Here is a 22,269-nt window from a genome sequence, read left to right as displayed (position 1 = left end):
AGAGGGCAAATTATTTCCGTCAGAAAAGAAAGAGTTAAGATTTAATGCTTAATAACAGTTGTCAACTAGACTAAGCGTCAAGTCCTCTCAAGTCCAAGTCAGGTCCCAAGTCTTTGTCTATTTTATCAAGTCAATTCTCAGGTCCTAAAAATAGTGACTCAAGTCTGACTCGAGTCCAAGTCATGACTAGTCAAGATCTTAGTGCGACTCATTACATTCAGAATAGAAAATCTTCTCAAGGCACAGGGCTCAAGTCCAAGTCGAGTCCCAAGTCTTGGTCTATTTTATCAAGTCAAGTCTCAAGTCCTGATAAACAGTGACTCAAGTCTGACTCGAGTCCCAACCTCTGATAAAAAGGTTTAATACTGTACTGTGCAACATTCTAGACAAAGCAATAACATCGATAACCTCCATGAAAAATTTGAATTCACGGACCCTCCACCAGAAAAGTTACACAATGTACCTATAAAGTACTACAAGTACATGCAACATTTATGTTAAACTGAATTTCTTTTATATGCTTGTTGTCCAGGCAACCTTTGCAGTATCTTTGAGGTCCCCAGTTTGAGAAGCACAGTGTTATATTAGAGCATGTATCCTGTGACACATGGAGCAGGTGCAGTTCGTGTGTATTCTACCGTTCGTCAATACTCTTAGGAATGTATTAGCTCACAGGACATTTACATCAATACAACACTGTGATTAATAACAGTTTTTGCACTCAAGCTGCTCCAAGAATTTCATTATGTCTTATAATTTACAATATAAATATGTTTAGAATCAAGCGGCACTGTCTTTTGTTGTTACAATTTTCAAGCCAGTCAGAAGTTAATTATATCACTGTGCATTACTATTGTTACAATTTTGCTTCTGATCATGATAAATTACACAAATACACAAGCAATATTACAGTGTATAAAGTGACTAGTGAGATTAAAAAGTTACATACTGCGACTCTAGACAAAAAATACACTAATATAGAATGTTTTTAGCATGTCATGTTTATTTTTTATAACAAACTACCATATTTTTCGGATTATAAGTCACACTTTTTTCATGGTTTGGGTGTTTCCTGTGACTCGTACTCTGGAGCGACTTGTATATTAAAATTTTCACACTGACAGTCGTGAGAGGCTCTAGGCTTGTGTGTCAGTATCTGCTGCTCCTGTTACTCCTGCACCACTGTCACGTCACTCTACTGCGCATGTCTCCTGCAGAAAGAGCTGCTGCAAGTAGTGAAATATTCAGCCGAAAACAGTAATCGAGCAGCAGAAAGAAAGTTTGGAGTGAGCGAGAAACTTGTGAGGGACCGGCAGAAAGCGGGGATGAAGAACACAGCTTTATGGGAATCGGGAGGGTGCACCATGCGAATTTCCTGAAGTCATTGGATGGATCGACAAAACCTGGACTTCAGTGACACCAAAACCATCCTGTCGGGATTCAGAAAGGCCAGAATAATTTTAACTAGAACTGATGCTGAGTCTGACGACAGCTACACAGAAGAAGTGACGCTCCGTTTACAGCTTTGATCTATGCTTTACCTCCAGAGGTCGCGGAGTTACTCAGAAGTGACACCGAGGATGAAGAATTGAATGGATTAAGTGATTTGGAGTGAGATGGAGAGTTTGGTAAACTTTTTATGTTATAGTTTATCTGAAGAACTGTTCATATGTGACATTAACAGTCTGTTGTTCTCTGCTCTTGACTTTCCAGATGAAATGTCGGTTCCTGGTCTCTGATTTCATAAAATAAATTTCCCACAGGAAGTGTAACTTATATAAGTTTTTTTTCTTCATTATGCATTTTTTGGCTGGTGCGACTTATACTCTGGATGGACTTATAGTCTGAAAAATACGGTAATAAAGATTCTAAACATTTCTCTTTCCATGGAATTGTGACGTGCCACTTTCAGAAAGTTACATAATGTTCCTTTAAATGTTTTAAATTTAAGGGTCCATGTTATGCTATTCTCTGATCTATGTTATAATATTGTTTACTCATCACAAACATGCCTGGAGTTGTGTTTTGTTTCATTCACACACATTTAACACATGAACCCTGCAGATTTAGACTGTGTTTTTTTTTCTCAAACTGAAAACACTCTGTTCCACTTTGTTGTCACACGGTAATACAGGAAGTCTTCCAGTGTGTTTGTAAACTAAATGCACCTTCACTAGAATCATTTGGATAATTTCAGCCCTGGATTTGCCAATTTCAACTAAACAAAAAGTAAAAGGTAGCTGTTAACATGAAAACTACCAACACATGACATCACACGGTGGAACAGAGCATTTTGAGCTTTGGAGATGCAGACAGAGTGGTAATAAAGGTTTACTCAAACATTTGTGAATAAAACAAACACACTCCAGGTTTGTTTATGAGGAGGTAACAACATTATAACATGTCTTAAAGCTCACAAGAGTCATTTTTGTGTAATATAGGACGTCTAAAGGCTAAAATATAGTTCTTGTTGCTATGAAACCCAGGCTCTTACCAGATTCACAGGTGAAGGTCCTCGAGGTGTCGTCTGTGAAAACGATGGCTACGGCCTGTCTCTTGGTATCCCTCGGCAACCGCGTCACATTTTTGACATTACTGATTTCTGTCACCTGGAAAACACACACGGGAGAAACATGAGTCAGCTCCCTCTGCCTTTTAGTGTAATCAGAGTGAGACGGTGGAACAATGCTGGGACAAATGTTTCTCGATGTATAGATGTATACAGGTATAGTTCCATGTGTCTCTTTTTAAAAACACAATAACTATTTTACACAAGCTGCTGTTGCTGCTGGACAGAAACAGAAATGTAAATCTAGACAGAAACAACAAGTTACAGATACAGATGACAGTCACAAACACCAGCTCCTGTGTCCCAGGAGGGAGAGAGAGAGAGAAAGAATGAGAGAGAGAGAGGAAAGACAGAGACAGAGGGAGAGAGAGGAGGAAGAGAGAGAGAAGAGAAAGAATGAGAGAGAAAGAGAGAGAGAGAGAAGAAAGAGAGAGGAGAGAGAGAGAGAGAGAGAGACAGAGAGAGAAAGAATGAGAGAGAAAGAGACAGAGGGAGAGAGAGGAGGAAGAGAGAGAGAGAGACAGAGAAAGAATGAGAGAGAGAGAGAGAGAGAGAAGAGAGAGAAGAGAGAGGGAGAGAGAGGAGGAACAGAGAGAAAGAATGAGAGAGAAAGAGACAGAGAGAGAGAGAGAGAGAGAGAGAGAGGGAGAGAGAGAGAAAGGAAGAGACAGAGACAGAGAGGAAAGAAAGAGAAAGAGTGAGAAAGAGAGAGAGAGAGAGAAGGAGAGAGAGTGAGAATGAGAGAGAGGGAGAAAGAGTCAGAGAGAGAGAGAAAAGAGAGAAAAAAGAAAGAGAAAGAAAGAAAAAGAAAGAGAGAGAGAGACAGTGAGAGAGAGAGAGAAAGAGAGAGAAAGACAGGAAGAAAGAGAGTGAGAGAAACAGAGAGCGAAAGAGAGAAAAAGAAAGAGAAAAAGAAAGAGAGAAAGAAAGAGAGGAAACTAAGAACTATGGCTCTATTTTGACACAACATTAAATTTAATTAACTCAGAATTACAATATGGCTACATTTATACATTGCGCATTACGATCCTGACATGTCTTAAATTAGGGATGCACCGATACTGATACTGGTATCGAATATCGACTGAAATATTTGCTGGGCTGAGTATCGGTGTCACCTTCATACGAAGCTGTTCAGTGGTGATCTGAAGAAACAATAACAGTTTCATAACACAATGTAATAAGTTAACTGTGTTTTAAGGAAATAAGAACCACTTTACGTCACTACACTGGCATTGGATATGGCTGGAGGAAGTGTCCGGGGTGAAGGAAGCCTGGGAGTCCCTGCTTAAACTGCTGCCCCCTACGACCCAGCCCTGGATAAAGCGGAAGAAAATGGATGAACGGATGGATGAATATTGGAAATCAGCAGCTACATAAAGCCAAAGTATTGATATTGGAAGAGCCTAAAAAGCCGTATCAGTACATCCTTATCTTAAACATAAACATTCAGCATCGCCAACTTCTATCGGCTAGAATAAAAAGAAAATGGAGAGATAGATGCATGGCTGAAGTGAGGGACACTTTAATGCCTCTCTGTAGGAAATGTGCTTCTTTGTTTTCCTGCAAACTGCTCATCTGGGAATTAGACTTAGACTTAGACAACCTTTATTGATCCACGAGGGAAATTATTTGCACACAGGAGCTCACACATCACAATATAATGTAATAATAACGAATAAAAAATATAAAAGGTCATAATAAATTCTAGAAAAAAAGATAGCAAGGAACTCTCCCTATGAGTAAGAAGTGCTAACCTTAGGGATGTAACAATATTTTAATCTCTCGGTACGATATTATCACAATATACATCTCACGGTTCGATATTTATTGCTATATTTTGGACATTTTGGACACTCTAGGACACTTTTTTGCTTTTAAAATACCTTGACAAGATTTTGGTGTGAATTATTTCCGTCATAATCGCAAGAATTCAAGTCAAAAACATATTTCTTCGTGTTGTTTGCACTGAAATGAATCATGGGATATGTAGTTTCCTATGTTTATAAGGCCCCGTCCACACTAGTACATATTCGAGTCGTTTTCGTCGTGGATGCAGTGTTCGTCTGCACTAATCCGAGGGAAAAGGGCTCCAGAGACGGAACGATCTGGTGCCGCCAGCTTCCATGAATACACCTGAGAACAGATCTGATCTGACACTGCGTAGACGCTTGAAAACGCTGATACACTGACGTAGGAGCTCTAGTTGCATCCTTATTTATTTTATTTATTTATTTATTATTTATTTATTGTACCATGAGCACCAGTGCTAATTTCCAGTGCAGGTTCAGTGCATTTAATTTACACTGTGAACCTTGGAAAATGAGATGTCATGTGATGATGAACACATGTTAAAAGAAACCATCGGCAAATGGGAAACAGTGGAGCTAGAACTATTTACACTGAACAGACTCACCATCAGCAGAACACCCCTCTGTCACAGAAAGAACACACATATATTCCACTGAGCTGTGTCCTTTTTTAGTCCAACAGAAGCTGAACCGCATCAGCGCACAATAGCGAGCTGTTTTTTGAGCGCTCAGTTTATATAAATTAGCCATGTGGTTTTAAGTTTAATTTCTGTAAAACGTAAACAAATATGCGTAAAGCTGTGTGAATAGGGAAGGCTTGCGGACACAGAAACGACATGTCTGGACACAAATAGTTTCCGATACGGTGATTTGTTTGCGGGTAAACATAACCTAAGATGTTGCTTCTATAAAACCATGCATTTAAGCAAAGAAACTTGTAATTCAATATATTGTGAAACTTTTGACGATACAATATCACCATATTTCGGTTATTGTTACATCTCTAGCGCAGAGTCCTGCACGGGACCACACCCGCCCGTTAACCTGTCATTTTATCAAAGGTAAACCTGCACCCGCCTGGACCCGTTAACATTCCACCCGTTACCCGCCTGTGCTCGTGATAAATCACACACACATTACAAGAATTCTAACTGAAGCATCCATCAGAATATGGATTGAAAAGTTACGACTTCAAGAATTACAATCACGAAATTAAATGAAATGGTTACACTTTTTTCAGTACGAACATGAATTCACAGACGCGACTCGGCTGTTATCACTTCACAGACTTTATTTACTGAGCAGAAGAAACATAGATCGAGATGCCGGACTTTTCCACTGCACATGCCACGACTGAACCAGGACTAAACCAGGACTAACCCAGGACTAATCTAGGACTGATTCCAGAACTAAACCAGGACTAAACTAGGACTACAACAGGACTAAAACAGAACTGAACCAGGACTAACCCAGGACTAATCTAGGACTAATCTAGGACTGATTCCAAAACTAAACCAGGACTAAACTAGGACTAAAACAGGACTAAACCAGGACTAATCTAGGACTGATTCCAGGACTAAATTAGGACTACAACAGGACTACAACAGGACTAAACCAGGACTAATCTAGGACTGATTCCAGAACTAAACCATGACTAAACTAGTACTAAAACAGGACTAAAACAGGACTAAACCAGGACTAAACCAGGAGTAACCCAGGACAAATCTAGGACCGATTCCAGAACTAAACCAGGACTAAACTAGGACTACAACACGACTAAAACAGGACTAAATCAGAACTAAACCAGGACTAACCCAGGACAAATCTAGGACTGATTCCAGAACTAAACCAGGACTAAACTAGGACTACAACAGGACTAAAACAGGACTAAACTGGGACTCAGTGTCAGGACGAGCTCGGAGGTGCATCCATGTCGCTGATCAGGTGACCGCAGGTGAAAGCAGCGCAGCCGTCACCCGATCGCACTTTGCGGACACCCTGCTCCACGGACTCGGGGTTCTCTCTCTCTCTTAAGTCTAAGATTAGTTCTGGTGTAGTCCTGGTTTAGTCCCGATTTAAGTCCTTACCCGCCCGTGTGTAATCACTACCCGCCCGTAAAATTCCAGAACGTTAAAACCCGCCTGTTTCAGCAACTGTTTGCCCGTGTCCAGGACTCTGCCCTAATTAACCTCTATGCAACAATGTCACTAAGTCCATATTTCCTTTTAATTTAGCCTAATAGTGATTGTTTCTTTCTGCTTTTCTCTTCAGGGCTGAACCAAGCACTTCATTTTTCATAGTAATATTAGCACCAGTTTTACATCAGATGCCCTACCTGCTGCACCTCTCTACATTTATTCTTCAGTCTTATTACCAAAGCACAAAGGGTACACGGGCTTGTCACTATATTGCTCTGTAGTTTCTTTCTTGTTTTGAAATGTGTTGTTTTTTTCTCAGCAGCTCCCAGAGAAACAGAAAAGTAAAAAAATGTCAAGGACTAAGACATCAAGGTCACACACAGTGAACTTTTGAAAGGAAAGTGTTTTGTAGCGACAGAGTTTTGGCCGAAGGGTATGTGTTTGTGTGTGTGTATGTGTGTGTTTGTGTGGGAGAGAGTGTGTGTGTGTGGGGGGGCAGACCTTGGGACAGGCTCTGATGTAGGCCGATTTCTCATCAGGATATTTCTCCAGACGACGAGGGCCTTTACTCGAAGACTTCTTAAACACCAGCCAACAGCGGCGATAGATCTGAAACGCAAAGAAGGAACGTATTTAAAATCTGTTATGCAACTGTGCCGGACTGATTCTGCGGAAAAAAGTGGAAAGGACAGGGGTGTAGTGGGCGGGGTACGTGGGGGCGCAGCGTTCACCCACTTCTCCCGACGTGAGATATAAAAAAATAACAAATATAAAATAGCTATAACTTAAATGTCAAACCGGAGCTTTGGTAATGGTGAAAAAAACTGCACAGGCTCATGATATTTGCACTACTGTCCTATAGTGACCTGAGACATGAGGAACCAGGACTAAACCAGGACTGAACCAGGACTGAACCAGGACTGAACCAGGACTGAACCAGGAGTGTCGGGACGGGCCCGGACTGATGCAGATGCGCCCGCTTGGACCTTTGGGTGACCGCAGGAGAAAGGACCGGCACAGAGCTCCGCAGAGTCCTGGTTTAGTCCAGGTTTAGTCCTTGTTTAGTCGTGGTTTAGTCCTGGTTCAGTCCTGGTGTAGTCCTGGTTTAGTCCTGGTTCAGTCCTGGTTTAGTTCTGATTTAGTCCTGGTGTAGCCCTGGTGTAGTCCTGGTTTAGTTCTGGTTCAGTTATGGTGTAGTCCTGGTGTAGTCCTGGTTTAGTCCTGGTTTAGTTCTGATTTAGTCCTGGTGTAGTCCTGGTGTAGTTCTGGTGTAGTCCTGGTTTAGTCCTGGTTCAGTCCTGGTTCAGTCCTGGTGTAGTCCTGGTGTAGTCCTGGTGTAGTCCTGGTTTAGTTCTGGTTCTGGTTTAGTTCTGGTGTAGTCCTGGTTTAGTCCTGGTTCAGTCCTGGTTCAGTCCTGGTGTCCTGGTGTAGTCCTGGTGTAGTCCTGATTTAGTCCTGGTTTAGTCCTGGTTCAAACCTGGTTCAGTCCTGGGCACGTGTTGATTTATGTTCTGTAGGTGATTATGAACAACGTTAATAACAATAAAATGATTCTGCAACATTTTGAGGAAAAATTGCCTGGTGCTTGATGTTTGTACTGAAAAGTGAGTTTTTTTTGTTTTTTGTTTTGTTTTGTTTTTTTGTTGTGTACCCACATGTAACAAATCCCCACCACATCACTGGGAAAGAACCCCACAGCAATGATCAGTCTGTGTCAGTTTTGTTTTGTATATTTGCTTTATACAGCGGCTCAGTGGTTAGAGCACATGTTCACTAAAGACTAAACCAGGAATAAAACCGAATTAAACCAAATCTACATTAGGACTTGTGTGAATGCAAACATAATCAGAATCAGAAAAACAAGTTTATTGCCAGAAAATTCACAAACCAAGAATGTGCAACACAAAATAATTAGTACAAATAATATAAAATCTAAAATATAAAACTAGATCCAAGAGGAGATTTGCCCAAAACAAGTCATTAGAAACCAAACTAACTGTTAATCTGTGACATTTCATATTCTCCCCATGTTTTTCCATTGAATTCTCTTAAGCCACTAACTTTCCATTATAAACTCTTCTCTCCAGTTTAGCAAATCCTTCATATCACCAGTGCTTTCATCTGCACTATCTCTCCTCTTCCTCCTCGGCTCCTCCTTGTCTTCCTCCCCGTCCTCCTCCTCCTTCTCTCCTATCAGCCCAATGTTTCCTCCGTTCACCACGATGTCAAATAATCAGGGCTCCACAGACAGAGCACTCAGAGGAGATAAGTGCAGTTTAAAGGGACAGAGCAGAAAAAACTAAACGGTGCGCTGTCTTCAAAGCGTACAAAGATTTAAAGGTGCACTGTGTAACTTTTCTGCTGGGGGTCGGCCACCCGCTTGTCTCCGTGAAGACTGCCAATCGATTTGCCTGGGATGGTCCACAGTATTGCAATAAACTTATCTGTCGTGGATTTATTCAAGTTTAGGTGTTGCCTCTCCACAGATCTAACCTGTTACTTGATCTCCATGGAGACAGATAAATTTAATAACATGTTGTGGGGCAAGAAATAACAGACAGATGACAAATGCTCCGTTAGAAAAGTGTGAAGAATCCGTGTATCATTCGTTTATTTGTTTTTCTCAAATTTAAACCAAAAATAAGAAAATGTTAAAAAAAAAAAAAAAGTAAAAAAAAAATTGTCTACGTTATTTGTCTCCAAAACCAAATGAAAAAACGGATAACAATTCGGACTGAACCAGGATGAAAACAGGACTAAAACAGGACTAAACCAGGTCTAAACCAGGACTGAACCAGGAACAAAACAGGATTAAAACAGGACTAAACCAGGTCTAAACCAGGACTGAACCAGGACTAAAACAGGATTAAAACAGGACTAAACCAGGTCTAAACCAGGTCTAAACCGGGACTAAATCAGACCTAAAACAGAACTAAAACAGTACTAAACCAGGACTAAATCATGTCTAAATCATGTCTAAACCAGGACTGAACCAGGTCTAAAACTGGACTAAACCAGGTCTAAACCAGGCTCTAAACCAGGTCTATACCAGGACTGAGCCAGGACTAAGTGCTGGGACAGAACTGGAGGTGCGCCCGCGTAGACTGTTGGGTGATCGGGACTGAGACCGGGACCAGACCGGAACCAGACCAGGACGGAGACCGGGACCGAGACAGAGACCAGACCGGGACTGAAACCAGGACCAGACCCGGACAGAGACTGGGACTGGGACAGGGACCATACCGGGACTGAGACCGGAACTGAGAACAGGACTGAAACCGGTTTAGTCCTGGTTTAGACCTGGTTCAGTTCTGGTTTAGACGTGTTTTAGTCCTGTTTTAGTCCTTGGTTCAGTCCTGGTTTAGTCCTGGTTTAGACCTGGTTTAGTCCTGTTTTTGTCCTGAGATCAGTCCTGGTTTAGACTCGGCCTAAATATGCAGGATTTGTGTGTTAAATTTGTGTGAATGAAACGAAACACAACTCCAGGTCAGTTTGTGATGAGCGTAATATCAATGTAAACACATCTCTTACTGTATTGTATTAAAAAGACTCTAAGTTGCTAATGTCAAGGCCAATAGCAACACTACAGTATGTTCATGTAACCAATCAAAATCTGCTGGAGTTTTCAATAGGACTCTTATTCACTTGTTTCTTTCTAAACCTTTTCTGAGAGGTTCACTTGGTTCAGCTCATTTCAGTGCAGCCTTCTGGGAAACGCTCACTGGAGATTGGATTTAACATTAAAAATAAAACACAACAGAGCTCTGGCCGTGACCATGTGTCCTTCAGGTTTCAGCTTTTACGGGGACTGGAAATAACTGGACACTTCTCCATGGATACAATCTTAAAAGGCCAATATAATGTTTTCTCATCAACAACAGACCTGAAGTTGTGTTTTGTTTTGTTTCATTCACACATGTTTAATACTAGAAATGTAACAATAACCGAAATATCGTGATATTGTATCGTCTAAAGTCTCACAATCATGTTGTGGGTCAGGTTGCTTTGCTTAAATTCATAGTTATGGTGATTTTAATGTGGATCTTTGTGATTGTAATGTGTTTCTTATTCTAAAGCACTTTGAATTACATCATGTATGAATTATGTTGTACAAATTAACTTGCCTTGTCTTGCCGTGGTGCAGCAATTGCTAAAAAAACAAAAACAAAAAAACAGTGGGAACTACATTTACCATGATCCTTTAGTGTTGTCAGTGCAGACTACATGAAGAAATAACTGTTATTAAGCACTTTTAAATCTTAATTCTAATTATAACAGTAATAAAGGCTTCTCAAGGCTTTTCCAAAGCTTTTAAAAGGAAAAAGTAGCTTGAAAATATCGCAATAAATATCGAACTGTGAGATGCATATCGTGAAAATGTTGTATTGAGGTGTTTTGATATTGTTACATTTCTAGTTAATATAAATGCATAACATAAACCCTCCATATTAAGTTAAACTCAAAACACTCAGTTCCACCTTGTGACGTCATGTGGTAATACATGAAGTGCACCACTGTGTTTTTAAACTTCATGCACCGTCACTAGAATCATTTGGATGATTTCAGACCTGGAATTGACCATTTCCGCTAAACTAAATGTAAAAGGTAGTTGTTAACTTGAAAACTAAAACTTCAACAGAGCATTTTGAGCTCTGGACATGTAGACAGACTCATAATAAAAGCAAAACACAACTCCGAGTATGTTTTTGAGAAGATAACACAATATAACATGTCTTAAAGCTCACAAGAGTCGATTTTGTGTAATGTAGGACCTTTAAAGGAACAGTGTGTAGCCTGTGCTCTTATGATTTTAACATTTACAAACAATCACAACTGAACTTGGGTTGCCAGAGCCTAATCCCGCAGACTGAGGACACGTACGACTTTTCTTATTCTCAGTATATGGACAGGCCTCATGTGAAAGCTCAGAACCTCCATGATTCACTTGTTAAGGTGCTTGGCCTAGATCTGCCTGCCTTGCACTCCCTCTGGTGTCCACTCATGCCTTCTATTCCTCAAATGCAAATCTGCGAGCGGTGAACCCAACTCCAGATTGGTGGACCCCTTTTCCTCGCCTCGCTTGGGTTGGCTTTGGTACCACGTCTGGTGATTAACGTATTGGACTACTGCACCACCAGTCCCCGTGGCTTCCACCTGCCAGTGCCGCCCTTCATAAAAGTGCCGAGTACCTGCCAGTCTGGGTGGCTGGATCACTGCGAACAGTCTGGGTTGTGTCTCTTTCATAGACTGTATAAAATAAGTCGACTAAGCGAATATGACGTCACCCATAGTGTTCAGCGCCGCTCAAATGAGGCTCATTTCTATGTTATGAATAGGATTTTTTTTGACAGACAAAATCGCAAAAAAACAAAACAAAACAGGATCATGTAGAGCGGGTTAATACAAACATTTTAAGACCAAAATGACGAGGCTCACTGCTGTAGCTACAGAGAGACGGCCGACAAGATCCAAATGTAAGTGAATTGGAGGAGACGGAAGAGCCTCCTGGAAAACCTCCTATTTGGTCTATGGTCTCTTTGGACTTGCCGTTTTGTAAGAGGTCACTAGTGGCCTATGCTTGCTGTGATTGGTATTTGTAAATTGATTTTGATTTAGCCTACTTTTGAGTTTATTGTATACTTTACTTTCTGCTCGTTAATTAAAGAGTCACCTATTATTTACTATTTATTGTCTATGTTACTTCGTTCCACCTCCGGGAACAGGTTGTAACCATGGACTTTAGATATGAGTGGACATAGCTAACGCACTACCCGCCGAGTGCCAAACAGGAAGTTCGCCAGGAGGTCCTTTTGACTCTGGCTCCAGTTGACTTACATTTGGATCTTGTCGCCCCTCTCTCTGTAACTGCAGCAGTGAGCCTCATCATTTTGGTCTTAAAATGTTCGTATTAACCCGCTCTACATCATGATCCTGATTTATTTATTTTTTTCCGCTATTTTGTCCGTCAAAAAAATCCTATTCATAACACAGAGTCTTACTCCAAATTCACTCCTGTAACCGTGAGAATTGTGAGCCTCACTGACATCACACTTGCTTAGACCATTTTTTTTATAGAGTCTATGGTTATAACACACTCACTGAGCTGCGGAGGCTGCACTAGCACTGACTCATGATTGAATATAAGTGCTGGGGTTTAGGTAGTGACCATTTCAGATCAGAGAGTGTCCTTTTGAGGTTTAAACCAACTGGATTTCAACTTTGAAACCCAACCGAGAGACTCAAATGAGGCTCATTCGGCTTTCTGATGGGAAATCTTCAGAACCAAAACGGCAAAATTTTGAAATGTCGATAACAGTAATTACTACACCTCCACCGAAATCCTAGTATGATTAGGATTCGCAGATTCTCCGATCCCTGGTGGAGGAGTGGGTGTTTGTGGATGTGACTTTGCCTGAGGCCAGAGGAGCACAGGAGGTGAGAGCTTTATCTCCTGAACATGCCTCCTGCTTCAGACCTGTGTAATCTCAGCCCACGGCAATATCATGGAGTCACAATAGCGCCACAACAACCATCAAAACAGAGCAGAGAGGGGGGGAGGGAGAGTGAGAAAATCTGAGAGGAGAGAGAGCGAGAAGGAGCACGAAACAATACAGAGGAGAGTTAATGGTGTGGTGGCACAGTGTTCTCGCCTCACAGCAAGAGGTTTCCAGGTTTGCCTCTTGGGTCTTTCTGTGCAGAGTTCGCAAGTTTCTCCGTGTGTCTATGTGGGTTTCCTGCGGGCACTTTGGTTTCCTCCATCAGCCCAAACTCTGCACAGTCGGTAAAATCCTCCAGGTAAGATAGTCCTGTCCAAAACTTGCTCAAGATCCAACTCCGACAAGATCCAACTCCGACAGGCTACCCAACTGTCCGCAGGCTACAATACTTACATACTGTGTGTTTTTCTAGCCTTTTCAGTGCAATAAACAGAATTAAAATAAGAAGAAGAATAATAAACTGTTATTTTGGAGCTAAAATGTTAAAACATACTGTGGGTTTAATTAAAACGAATACAGTGTGGTGGTGAAACTTCGGTTGTGCTTTTGTCTCAGTGTGCATGTGTTTTACAGACCCTAAAGGCATCATTATATCAGGAGGATGTGGATTTGACTATGAGGCAGTGCAATTGAATTAGGCTCTGCAGTCACCTCACACAGAGACAGGTGGCCCCCGGCGTTTGACCCTGTCTCTCGTGTACAGGGTCTACCGCTCATTACGACAGGGGCAGCCCATTAAAATGCTAATCTGAAATCTGACCAACCTGTCGTCTCCGTCTGACGGATTACAATACGATAATGCAAATGGGTTCTGTGTTAAATGACAATTATAGGTCAGCTGGACGACTCAATGCTCAATACCTGGATTTATATGTATCTATCTACGGTAATTTTTTATATTTGATCATCTAGGGTGATGTCCCTACAATCTGTAAAGCACTTTGGTCTTTTGGGTTTTAAAAGGCTCATATTACGCCATTTTCTGAGCTATTTTATAATATTACTTCATAAAAAAATAGACCTGGAGCTGTGCTTTGTTTCACTCACACATGTTCAACACACAAACCCTGCATATTTAGGTGTAGGAGTTCTCCTCTCAAACTGAAAAACACTCTATTCCCCCTTGTGATGTCATGTGGTAATACAGGAAGTGCTTTATTGTGTTTTAAACTCCATACACCTTCACTGGAATCATAGATATAGAACGGTAGATCTCATGTTCAGCCTCTTGGCATGTGTTAATACAGCTGCCATCTTGGTACAGAGGTTCCATGGGCTTAGATAGACCTGGGCATTGTCCGGCTCCTGTGCCACATACGACCCTTTGGTTGACTCTGACCGGCCCTTTAAGCTCTTTTGGAATTACAAAATAAACATATTTTATAATTTTACCTCATGCATGGAGTAAAGCCGCATTGCTTTTATTTTAGAGGTTAGGGTTGGGCGGTAATACGGTATTACAGTATCCCGCGGTATTAGAAAGTAGAAACAGTATCAGTTTCATCACCATCATTAAAAAAATCTGCAGCGTGTAAGGACTTAATACAATATTATAATTTACTGATACCTAAATTTGTTTGCTCAGCATAAATGAATGTGTGGTTGTATTTTCAGTTTAATGCTGTCATGATTTAAAACTAATAGTGTCTATAATGTTTCTTTTAACTGCGTGGGGAGATGACGTTCAGTTAGTTTCGTTCCGTTGTTAAGTGATGCTCATAAGGGAGACCAAGACAAGATGGCAAGTCCAGCTGCAAGTGAGTTGGTCCCAAAAAAAAATAAAAATTTGGCAGCATTTTGGCTTCAGGTGCAGATTTGTTTACAGGAACAAAACTTAAAACCACATGGCTCATTTGCATAAACTATAAAGTGCTGATAAAAACAGCTCTTTCCTTTTTTTTTTTTTAGAATCTGTCGGACTAAAGGACACGACTCAGTGGAATATGAGTGTTCTTTCTGTGACAGAGGGGTGTTCTGCTGATGGTGAGCCTGTTCTGCATGTATCGCGTTGGAGATGGTTCATGTGAAACTTTTCAGAGATTATATGTCACTTACACGCACAGATCGTATAGTGTTGTGGCTTCTTAGTTTACTAAAGTCATACTAAAGCATTTTGGTAATACGGTAATATCGTATACCCTGATAAAATCCTGAGAAGGTTTAACAGTATCAAAATTTTGATACTGCCCAACCCTTTTTTGTAAGGCAACCTCAGTTATTTCCATTGCTTAGTCATAACATAAATTCTTAAAAGTCTTACCAGCTTGTCAAAACAATGATATCTACTGGTTTTTATAAAGAAACTGTGGTAAACACTGATATCGCCTTGTCCCCGTTTGAGTTCATTCATCTGAAGCAGCATTACCCTGTACCAAGATGGCGGCTTCGTTGAAGTTCCAATAAAGAGCAGTAATCAATGCGAGATCTACCGTTCTATATCTATGCACTGGAATAATTTGGATAAGTTCAGCCCTGTAATTTCCCTCCGCTATTAAACAAAAGGTAAAAGGAGCTGTTGACTTGAAAACTACCACTTCATGACATCACAAAGTAGAACAGAGCATTTTGAGCTTTGGAGATGTAGACAGACTAATAAACTCAGTTACTCAAACATGCGTGAATGAAACAAAACACAACTCCAGGTCTGTTTCTGAGCAGATAACAAGATTATAACATGTTTTTTAATGTTGCGTGATCTTCTGTGTTTTTATTTAATTTTGAATACTTTTATTTATTTATTTATTTATTTATTCTGCTCTTATTTTTTGACTGGTTTTACTCTTTTAGAACTACTTACTCAACTGAGAATTTATTCATTTTTGTCTTTTTACTACTAGGCTTAGTATTTTGTTTTTATCTGTCTCGGTGCAGCTCCTGTTTATGAAATGTGCAACAAATAAAGTGGATTGGACCTTCTGTGTCAGTGTTATATTTTATTATTGTGTTGTTGTAAAGTGCTCTATAAAAAAAAAAGAAAAGAAAAAAAGATTTCAGAAAATATTAGGTTTTCCCAGAAATTTGACAAAATGAGAGTTTAATATCAAAAATGAGGGGCCATGAAATGTGAATAATAATGAATTTTAGATGGAGAACAGGGGCCTGTCTAATTAACGATACGGGTGATTCACAGTTTTTGGTTTTTGGTGTGTTATTTTTAAAGATATATTTTATATTTTAACAGACTATGACTCTTTTGGATTGATGACTTTTAAGGATATTTAAATCGTGCTGGTAAAGAAGAGATGGAACTTCTTGCCAGATTTTGTTCCAGTTGTTCCAAGTTGTTCCCGAAATTACAGAGATATTAACCACAAACCAGGTCAAAACACTGCATTACGAGTTACGAGTAAACATTACGAGTTTAACAGCAAAGGCCTTCAGGGTTAAAGAGGGGGTATTTTATTTCTATCCAAATCCACTTTATTTCTATAGCACATTTTACAAACAAAGCAGTTTCCAAAGTGCTGCACTGAGATCATAAAATAAAGACAACAAATCATACTAGTCCTAAAATAATAAAACCAATAAAAGCAAAATAAAAGCAAAAAACATAAAAAAATCATAAAACAGCAATAAATAAGTAAAATAATTAAAATAAAATAAATAAATGCAACAGAGGACCACACAACTCACACATGTCTTATTGAGGTCACCGTGTTTCCTTTTATTGTTTTGAAAAATGCTGCATTTGCCAAAAACAACATATATGTTTTATAACTTGGTTTTTGGCGCTCTGAGTCCCCCGTCTCTCTGCTCAATGCACTAAGTCACTCCCCCTTCAGAGCACTATCGCACACACAAATGAAACCACTGCACATCGCATCAGGTTTGTCAAGTTGTTGCGTACAGTTTTGTATCCAGCTTTTGTATATTTATGGAGAATTGTCGAGAATTGTCACGGGAGAGATCACTAAATTATTGAAACATGCATGGATGACTTCTAAAACCTTATAAGGCATGTTTTAATGACGGAACAAAGTTATAACAAGGTTGTTTTTGCATAATACCTCCTCTTTAAAGGTGCATTGTGTAACTTTTCTAGCAGCAGGTCTGTCAAATGCTTGTCTCCAATGAGATGAGTTATTGCTTTGTCTGGAATGTTTCACACTATGGGATTAAACCAGGGGTCTCCAACCTTTTTCCTCTGGTGAGCTACCTTTACAAAACAAAAATGCCAGAGAGCTACTAGTTTTAGCAGTCACAAGAAATTTTGTATATCACAGAGTCACAGCAAGCCTTAGATGACGTAGAGTTAGATTAGAGTGACCAGACGTCCCTGTTTACCCGAGACAGTCCCAGTTTTGAGCCCTGTTTCCCCTGTCCCTGCAGATTTATTCAAAACCAGTGATTTGTCCCAGTTTTATACAAGAAATGTTCCTATTTTTGACCAATTTGATTCCTGTCAACAGTAAAGAGAGGCATAAACTGTCATTGGTTTAGGTAAAATACAGAAAAGCTGCTTAAAAATGACCAAAACACAAAGAAAATGTGACTGCACTTGGGGCGAGTGCAGAAAAGTTTTCCTTAATTACGCACTTGTTTCACAATTTTATTCTTACCAACCACCTCAAACCAGGAGTGTCCCAGTTTTGAAAATCTATGTTAGATGCCAATAAAACATAAACCTTTATCCATTTATTAGAGTACAAAGTTAGGCATCAAAATGACACATGTACAATGGTAATAGACATTTAATCAATCAAATTTGACTTATTCAGCACAATATGAATAATTTAAAAATCCCTTGGTGAGCTACTTGGAAAGATTAAACCTTTCTATCTTCATGGAGAGCAAACAAACCAAGTTACAGGTCAGATCTGTGAAGAGGCGAACCCAAACATAGTCAGAATGCTTGTTTTTCTAGGTATTTGAGCTCCAAAACCACCTGTAATTGAATAAACGTAATGTAGAGCTGTTTAATGTCATACTTAGGGACATTCCAGGCAATGACAAATCCTTTAAACCAGTGTTTCCCAAATGTTTTTTTCTGGGGACCCATCATTTAAAAATCACAAACCTTCAAGACCCAAGTCATTAAACTCGTAAATTATAAAATAAAGGTGACCATTATTGAACATTAATGAGGATATTTTATCGTTGACTGAGTGATCGTGTCTCTCTGAACAATTAGTATTAGTCAAGTTTTAAAACATGAAAAACAGAAACTGAACCAGCAACAAAAGAGATCCATAAGTATCCTGAAGTGCACTGACCTTTGCTGATTAATCCCCCTTTCTTTTTGGACAACCAAGCAAACATTTCTCAACTTTAGCTGCAGGAACACTCAATCAGGACAGGCAGATAGGATTCGCTGACTCACTAGCGCCCTCACGTGTCAGAACTGTATATTGCAGACCTACATGCAGATCGTGACAAGACGACCCCAAAAAAAATCTCTTGCGATCCACCTGAGGGTCGCGAATTTCAGATTATAGCCTGGTTAGTTTGTGTTCAAAATGTAGATATGTATTTCCTCTCATATATAGAACATTTACTGTTTCTCAATGCCTTCCGATCTAAAATTCGGACTTTAGGATTTTGTTTTTGAGCCCATTTAAAAGCCATTAAGGTAGAAGCCGCGGTCGTCATTATCAACGCAATATTGTTTCCATAACTCACCACAAATACGTGAAAACTTCGAGACCCATTTGAACGATCACCGCACATTCGCCACTATAATGAAACTGTTTACGATTTAAATCCTCACCAATATTTGCCCAACACATTTGCCCTCGGTGACGATGTGATGGTGCCAGATGGCCTGCCTGCCTCCGGAGCACTGGGGCGTTTCCCATGATGCTTTGCGGTCCCATTCAGCGGCGTGCGGAGGCTGATGGTCCATTAGTCAGAGCACATTTGAGTCAGACGGATAGAGGGGAGATGGAGAGGTACTAAACTCACTCAGAGCTGCAGCCCAAACGCACAAATGATCACTCAACATCATTATCTGACACAGCCCTCAGCGTCGACCTTGGGTTTTCTACCAAAGACCAAAGTCAGGCCCGAAATAGCAGCGGGAAAATTCAGCTGTGATGGCTGAGTTTGGGGCGATTAAGAGGAAGCTGATCAGTCATCCGTAAAGCCACAGTATGCAGCTTTTTCATTACAGATGTTTTTATTGCGCTGAAAAACCGAAAAACATGCATGGGGCGACAATAGCTCAGTCGAATAGCTCAGCGTCTATATCGAAATACAGTGGTCCCTCGTTTATCGCGGGGGTTACACTCTAAAAATGACCCGTGATAGGTGAAATCCACTTTATATTTTACAATTATTATATCTGTTTTAAAGGTTGTATAGAGGATTTTTTAAAGGGAAAAGAAATACAGCAACAGTTCTTTTTTCAAATGTTGTGCATGCATGACACCACCTTCCTCATCCACAGCTCCCTCGGTAGAAACATCTCCTCCTCCCACCTCTTTACTCTAGAAATCACGTTTGTTTACATCCAGTGCGTGTTCAGAATCACTACTGAAGTGACCTGTCTAGAAATTATTTAGCGACCGACACGTCAGTTTTTAGACCCTTCATCTGCTTCATTCACGCAATCACTGGAAGGAATCTCCAAGAATCATGTGTTTGGCTTTACTCCTTTTCTCCTTCTTCTCTTCTTCTTTCAGCGACCTCAAAAACGGACTTTCTTTCGCGGCGAACTGGTCGTGGATTCTTGTCCGACATCGCGACAAACTTTGTGCGAACTGCGAGGAAGCGACAGTTTTAAAAAGCCTCTAAGAACCGCTGCATAAACCAAATAATCCCAGCGCGCCGATGAGTCAGTTACCCTAGAAACATAGGGAGTTTGATTGACAACCTAACAGCCAATAGAAAATGAGGGAGCCTTGTTTTCTATTGGCTGATGTTTATCTGCCCTCACTATGTCCACAGATGACAAATTTTCATTATTTTTTCTTTAATCAACATAATTACAAGGCTGCTGCATCTCTGTGAGGGTATTTTAAACTTTCCTTGACAATTTGAAAGTAAAAAAAAAATCCTCCATACAACCTTTAAGGCTGCAAAACCCCTCACCACACACTTTATACACTTTTCTCAGATAAAACAGTTACAACCCTTTTTACATCCTTCTTAAAAATTATTGCTGCTGTCGTCCGTTTGTTATTTTCCTCCTTCTTTATGTAACAAACCGAAGATTAATTTATTCCGTAATGGAGCCCGACAGCGCAGAGTCCTGCACGGGTCCATTTTTCGAGACCTGCACCCGCGCAGTACAACACCGCACCTGCCCGTTAACCTGAAATTATATCAAACTTTTGTGCTGCATATGCCACAGACTGAACCAAGACTTAACCAGGACTAACCCAGGACTAACCTAGGACTAATTCCAGGACTGAAGAGGAGGACTCAACCAGGACTGAACTAGGACTAAAACAGGAGTAAATCAGGACTAAACCAGAACTGAACCAGGACTCACGATCGGGACAGGCTCAGAGGTGACTGCAGGAGAAAAGACCGACGGAGAACTCTGCACCTCACGGGTAACGCAGCAATTGCCCAGTCGCACAGCACTTCAGAATCACACTGCTAGAGATCGAACATTTATGTAAATTTGGCAGCTGAACACATTCTGTACTGAACAGGAGAAACAGCATAGAGGAGACTGACTGACAATGGTCTACAATCCCTTAGCCAATCAGGACGCAGGAGGAGGAACACAATACATGCTCATACACTGTAAAAAAAAAAAAAAAACATGCAAAATTGCACACAAAAAATCTGCGAAACAGCGAGACCGCGAAAGGTGAACCATGATATAATGAAAGATGACTGTACCAATACATCGTATCGTTTAATGTGATGTGACAGTATCGATATCATGGACTGTTGTATTGACATATCACCATATTTTTTTGTATATTTTACTAAATTTACTATTCTGTACTCTTGTATAAATTAGGCTATGTTCAGACTGCAGCCTGAAGTGATCCAAATCTGATGTTTTTTCCCCTATGCTCCTGTATCTGATGTTTCAATGACAGTCTGAACGACGCAGATCCAATTTTTTTTTAAATTCCACCCAGGCCACTTGGATATGTGCTCCTAAAACCGATACATATCCGATCGTTTGACATGCGACTTCAGTCTGAACGGTCAGGTCGCATTCATCCCACCTACACGTCGGTCAATGGAGGGAAAGCGAGGTTAGTGAGTTTATTAATATTTATGGGGATCGCTGTTATCAGGCCAAATTGGAGAGGTCTTATCGGAATTGGGAGGTTTTTGAAATGATTGCGCAGCTACAGGCGGTCCTGACCAGCCTGATTCATCAGCCGGTTTCACTTCGTAGAAACCGTCTGACCTCACAGCGTTAGAATTCGTTCGCTTGCCAGTAGGCGGGTACTTTTTTTCATTTAACCAATCAGTGTTATTTGGTGCGCCGCTAACGGGGTAACTGGTATATGAAGCTTTTCCCAAATCCCGTAGGAAGAAGAGCAAAAACATCTTTCCCCTTGATAAAATTTACCAAACATTCTCTTTGTTTTGGCTTTAAATCCTCGATCTTGGGAATCGTTGCCAACACAGAATGTATGGCTCTTCGCTGATTGGCTGGTGCCCGAACTCGCACTTCCGGGGTTTTTGTAAACCGTCTAGTGCAGGGGTGTCCAAACTTTTTTCATCAAGGGCCACATATCTAAACACAGACAAAGCAGAGGGCCGATCAAGGGCCGTAGACTGGTGCTCAATACAGTTAATAATTGAAATGTGTGCATGTTTAATACGTTAGAATGAGCCACCAGTTTTTATTCATGCTAAGATCCTTAAAATCACAAACGAAATATTAAATATTAGCTTTATCAAGGTACATTTTCAAAAAACTTGCAGTAAAAAAATATTTTTTAATTGATGCAAGGTAATTTGGGCCAATTCACCTGGAAGCCTGAGGGCCAAGAAAAATTTGTCTGAGGGCCGCATTTGGCCCCGGGCCATAGTTTGGACATGCCTGGTCTAGTGTATTCCAATTCCTGACCTCGCAGGAGAGAAATGAAATTGAGCAGAGGCACTAGGTGATCCTGCTCTAATGTAAACAAAAAATAAAGAGCCTGCGAGTCAAATACAAGGAGGGTAAAGATTCATACAAACGAAGTGGCCGTGGACGTGTAATCTGTCCATTTTACGACAAACTGGACTGTATTTTGGGAGACAAGCCCAGCGTTTAGGCGACTTCCGTAAACACTGAGCACAGACTCTGCATTTGACGTCGTCGTGTCCTCCAATGCTCATGCGGGACACTTTTG

The 22,269-nt window shown here is 40.5% G+C and overlaps 1 protein-coding gene across 1 annotated transcript in view; it reads right to left on the bottom strand.

The window, feature by feature from the left end:
• The window catches only part of dok4 (docking protein 4), a 154,091-nt gene that overhangs the window by 5,787 nt on the left and 126,035 nt on the right, over positions 1 to 22,269 (bottom strand). Inside the window, exons 3-4 of the mRNA XM_020923329.2 lie at positions 7,020 to 7,127; positions 2,495 to 2,609 (exon numbers count right to left, since the gene is read on the bottom strand). Of these exons, the coding sequence (XP_020778988.1) occupies positions 2,495 to 2,609; positions 7,020 to 7,127 (223 nt within the window). The remainder of the gene's footprint in view (positions 1 to 2,494; positions 2,610 to 7,019; positions 7,128 to 22,269) is intronic.

This window comes from Boleophthalmus pectinirostris, unplaced genomic scaffold (assembly GCF_026225935.1).
Source record: "Boleophthalmus pectinirostris isolate CB_2022bp ecotype Guang Dong unplaced genomic scaffold, ASM2622593v1 HiC_scaffold_19, whole genome shotgun sequence".
Classification (NCBI taxonomy): Eukaryota; Metazoa; Chordata; class Actinopteri; order Gobiiformes; family Gobiidae; genus Boleophthalmus; species Boleophthalmus pectinirostris.
The sequence above is the reverse complement of the archived record's forward strand: the minus strand, read 5'-3'. Positions and strand labels throughout refer to the sequence as shown.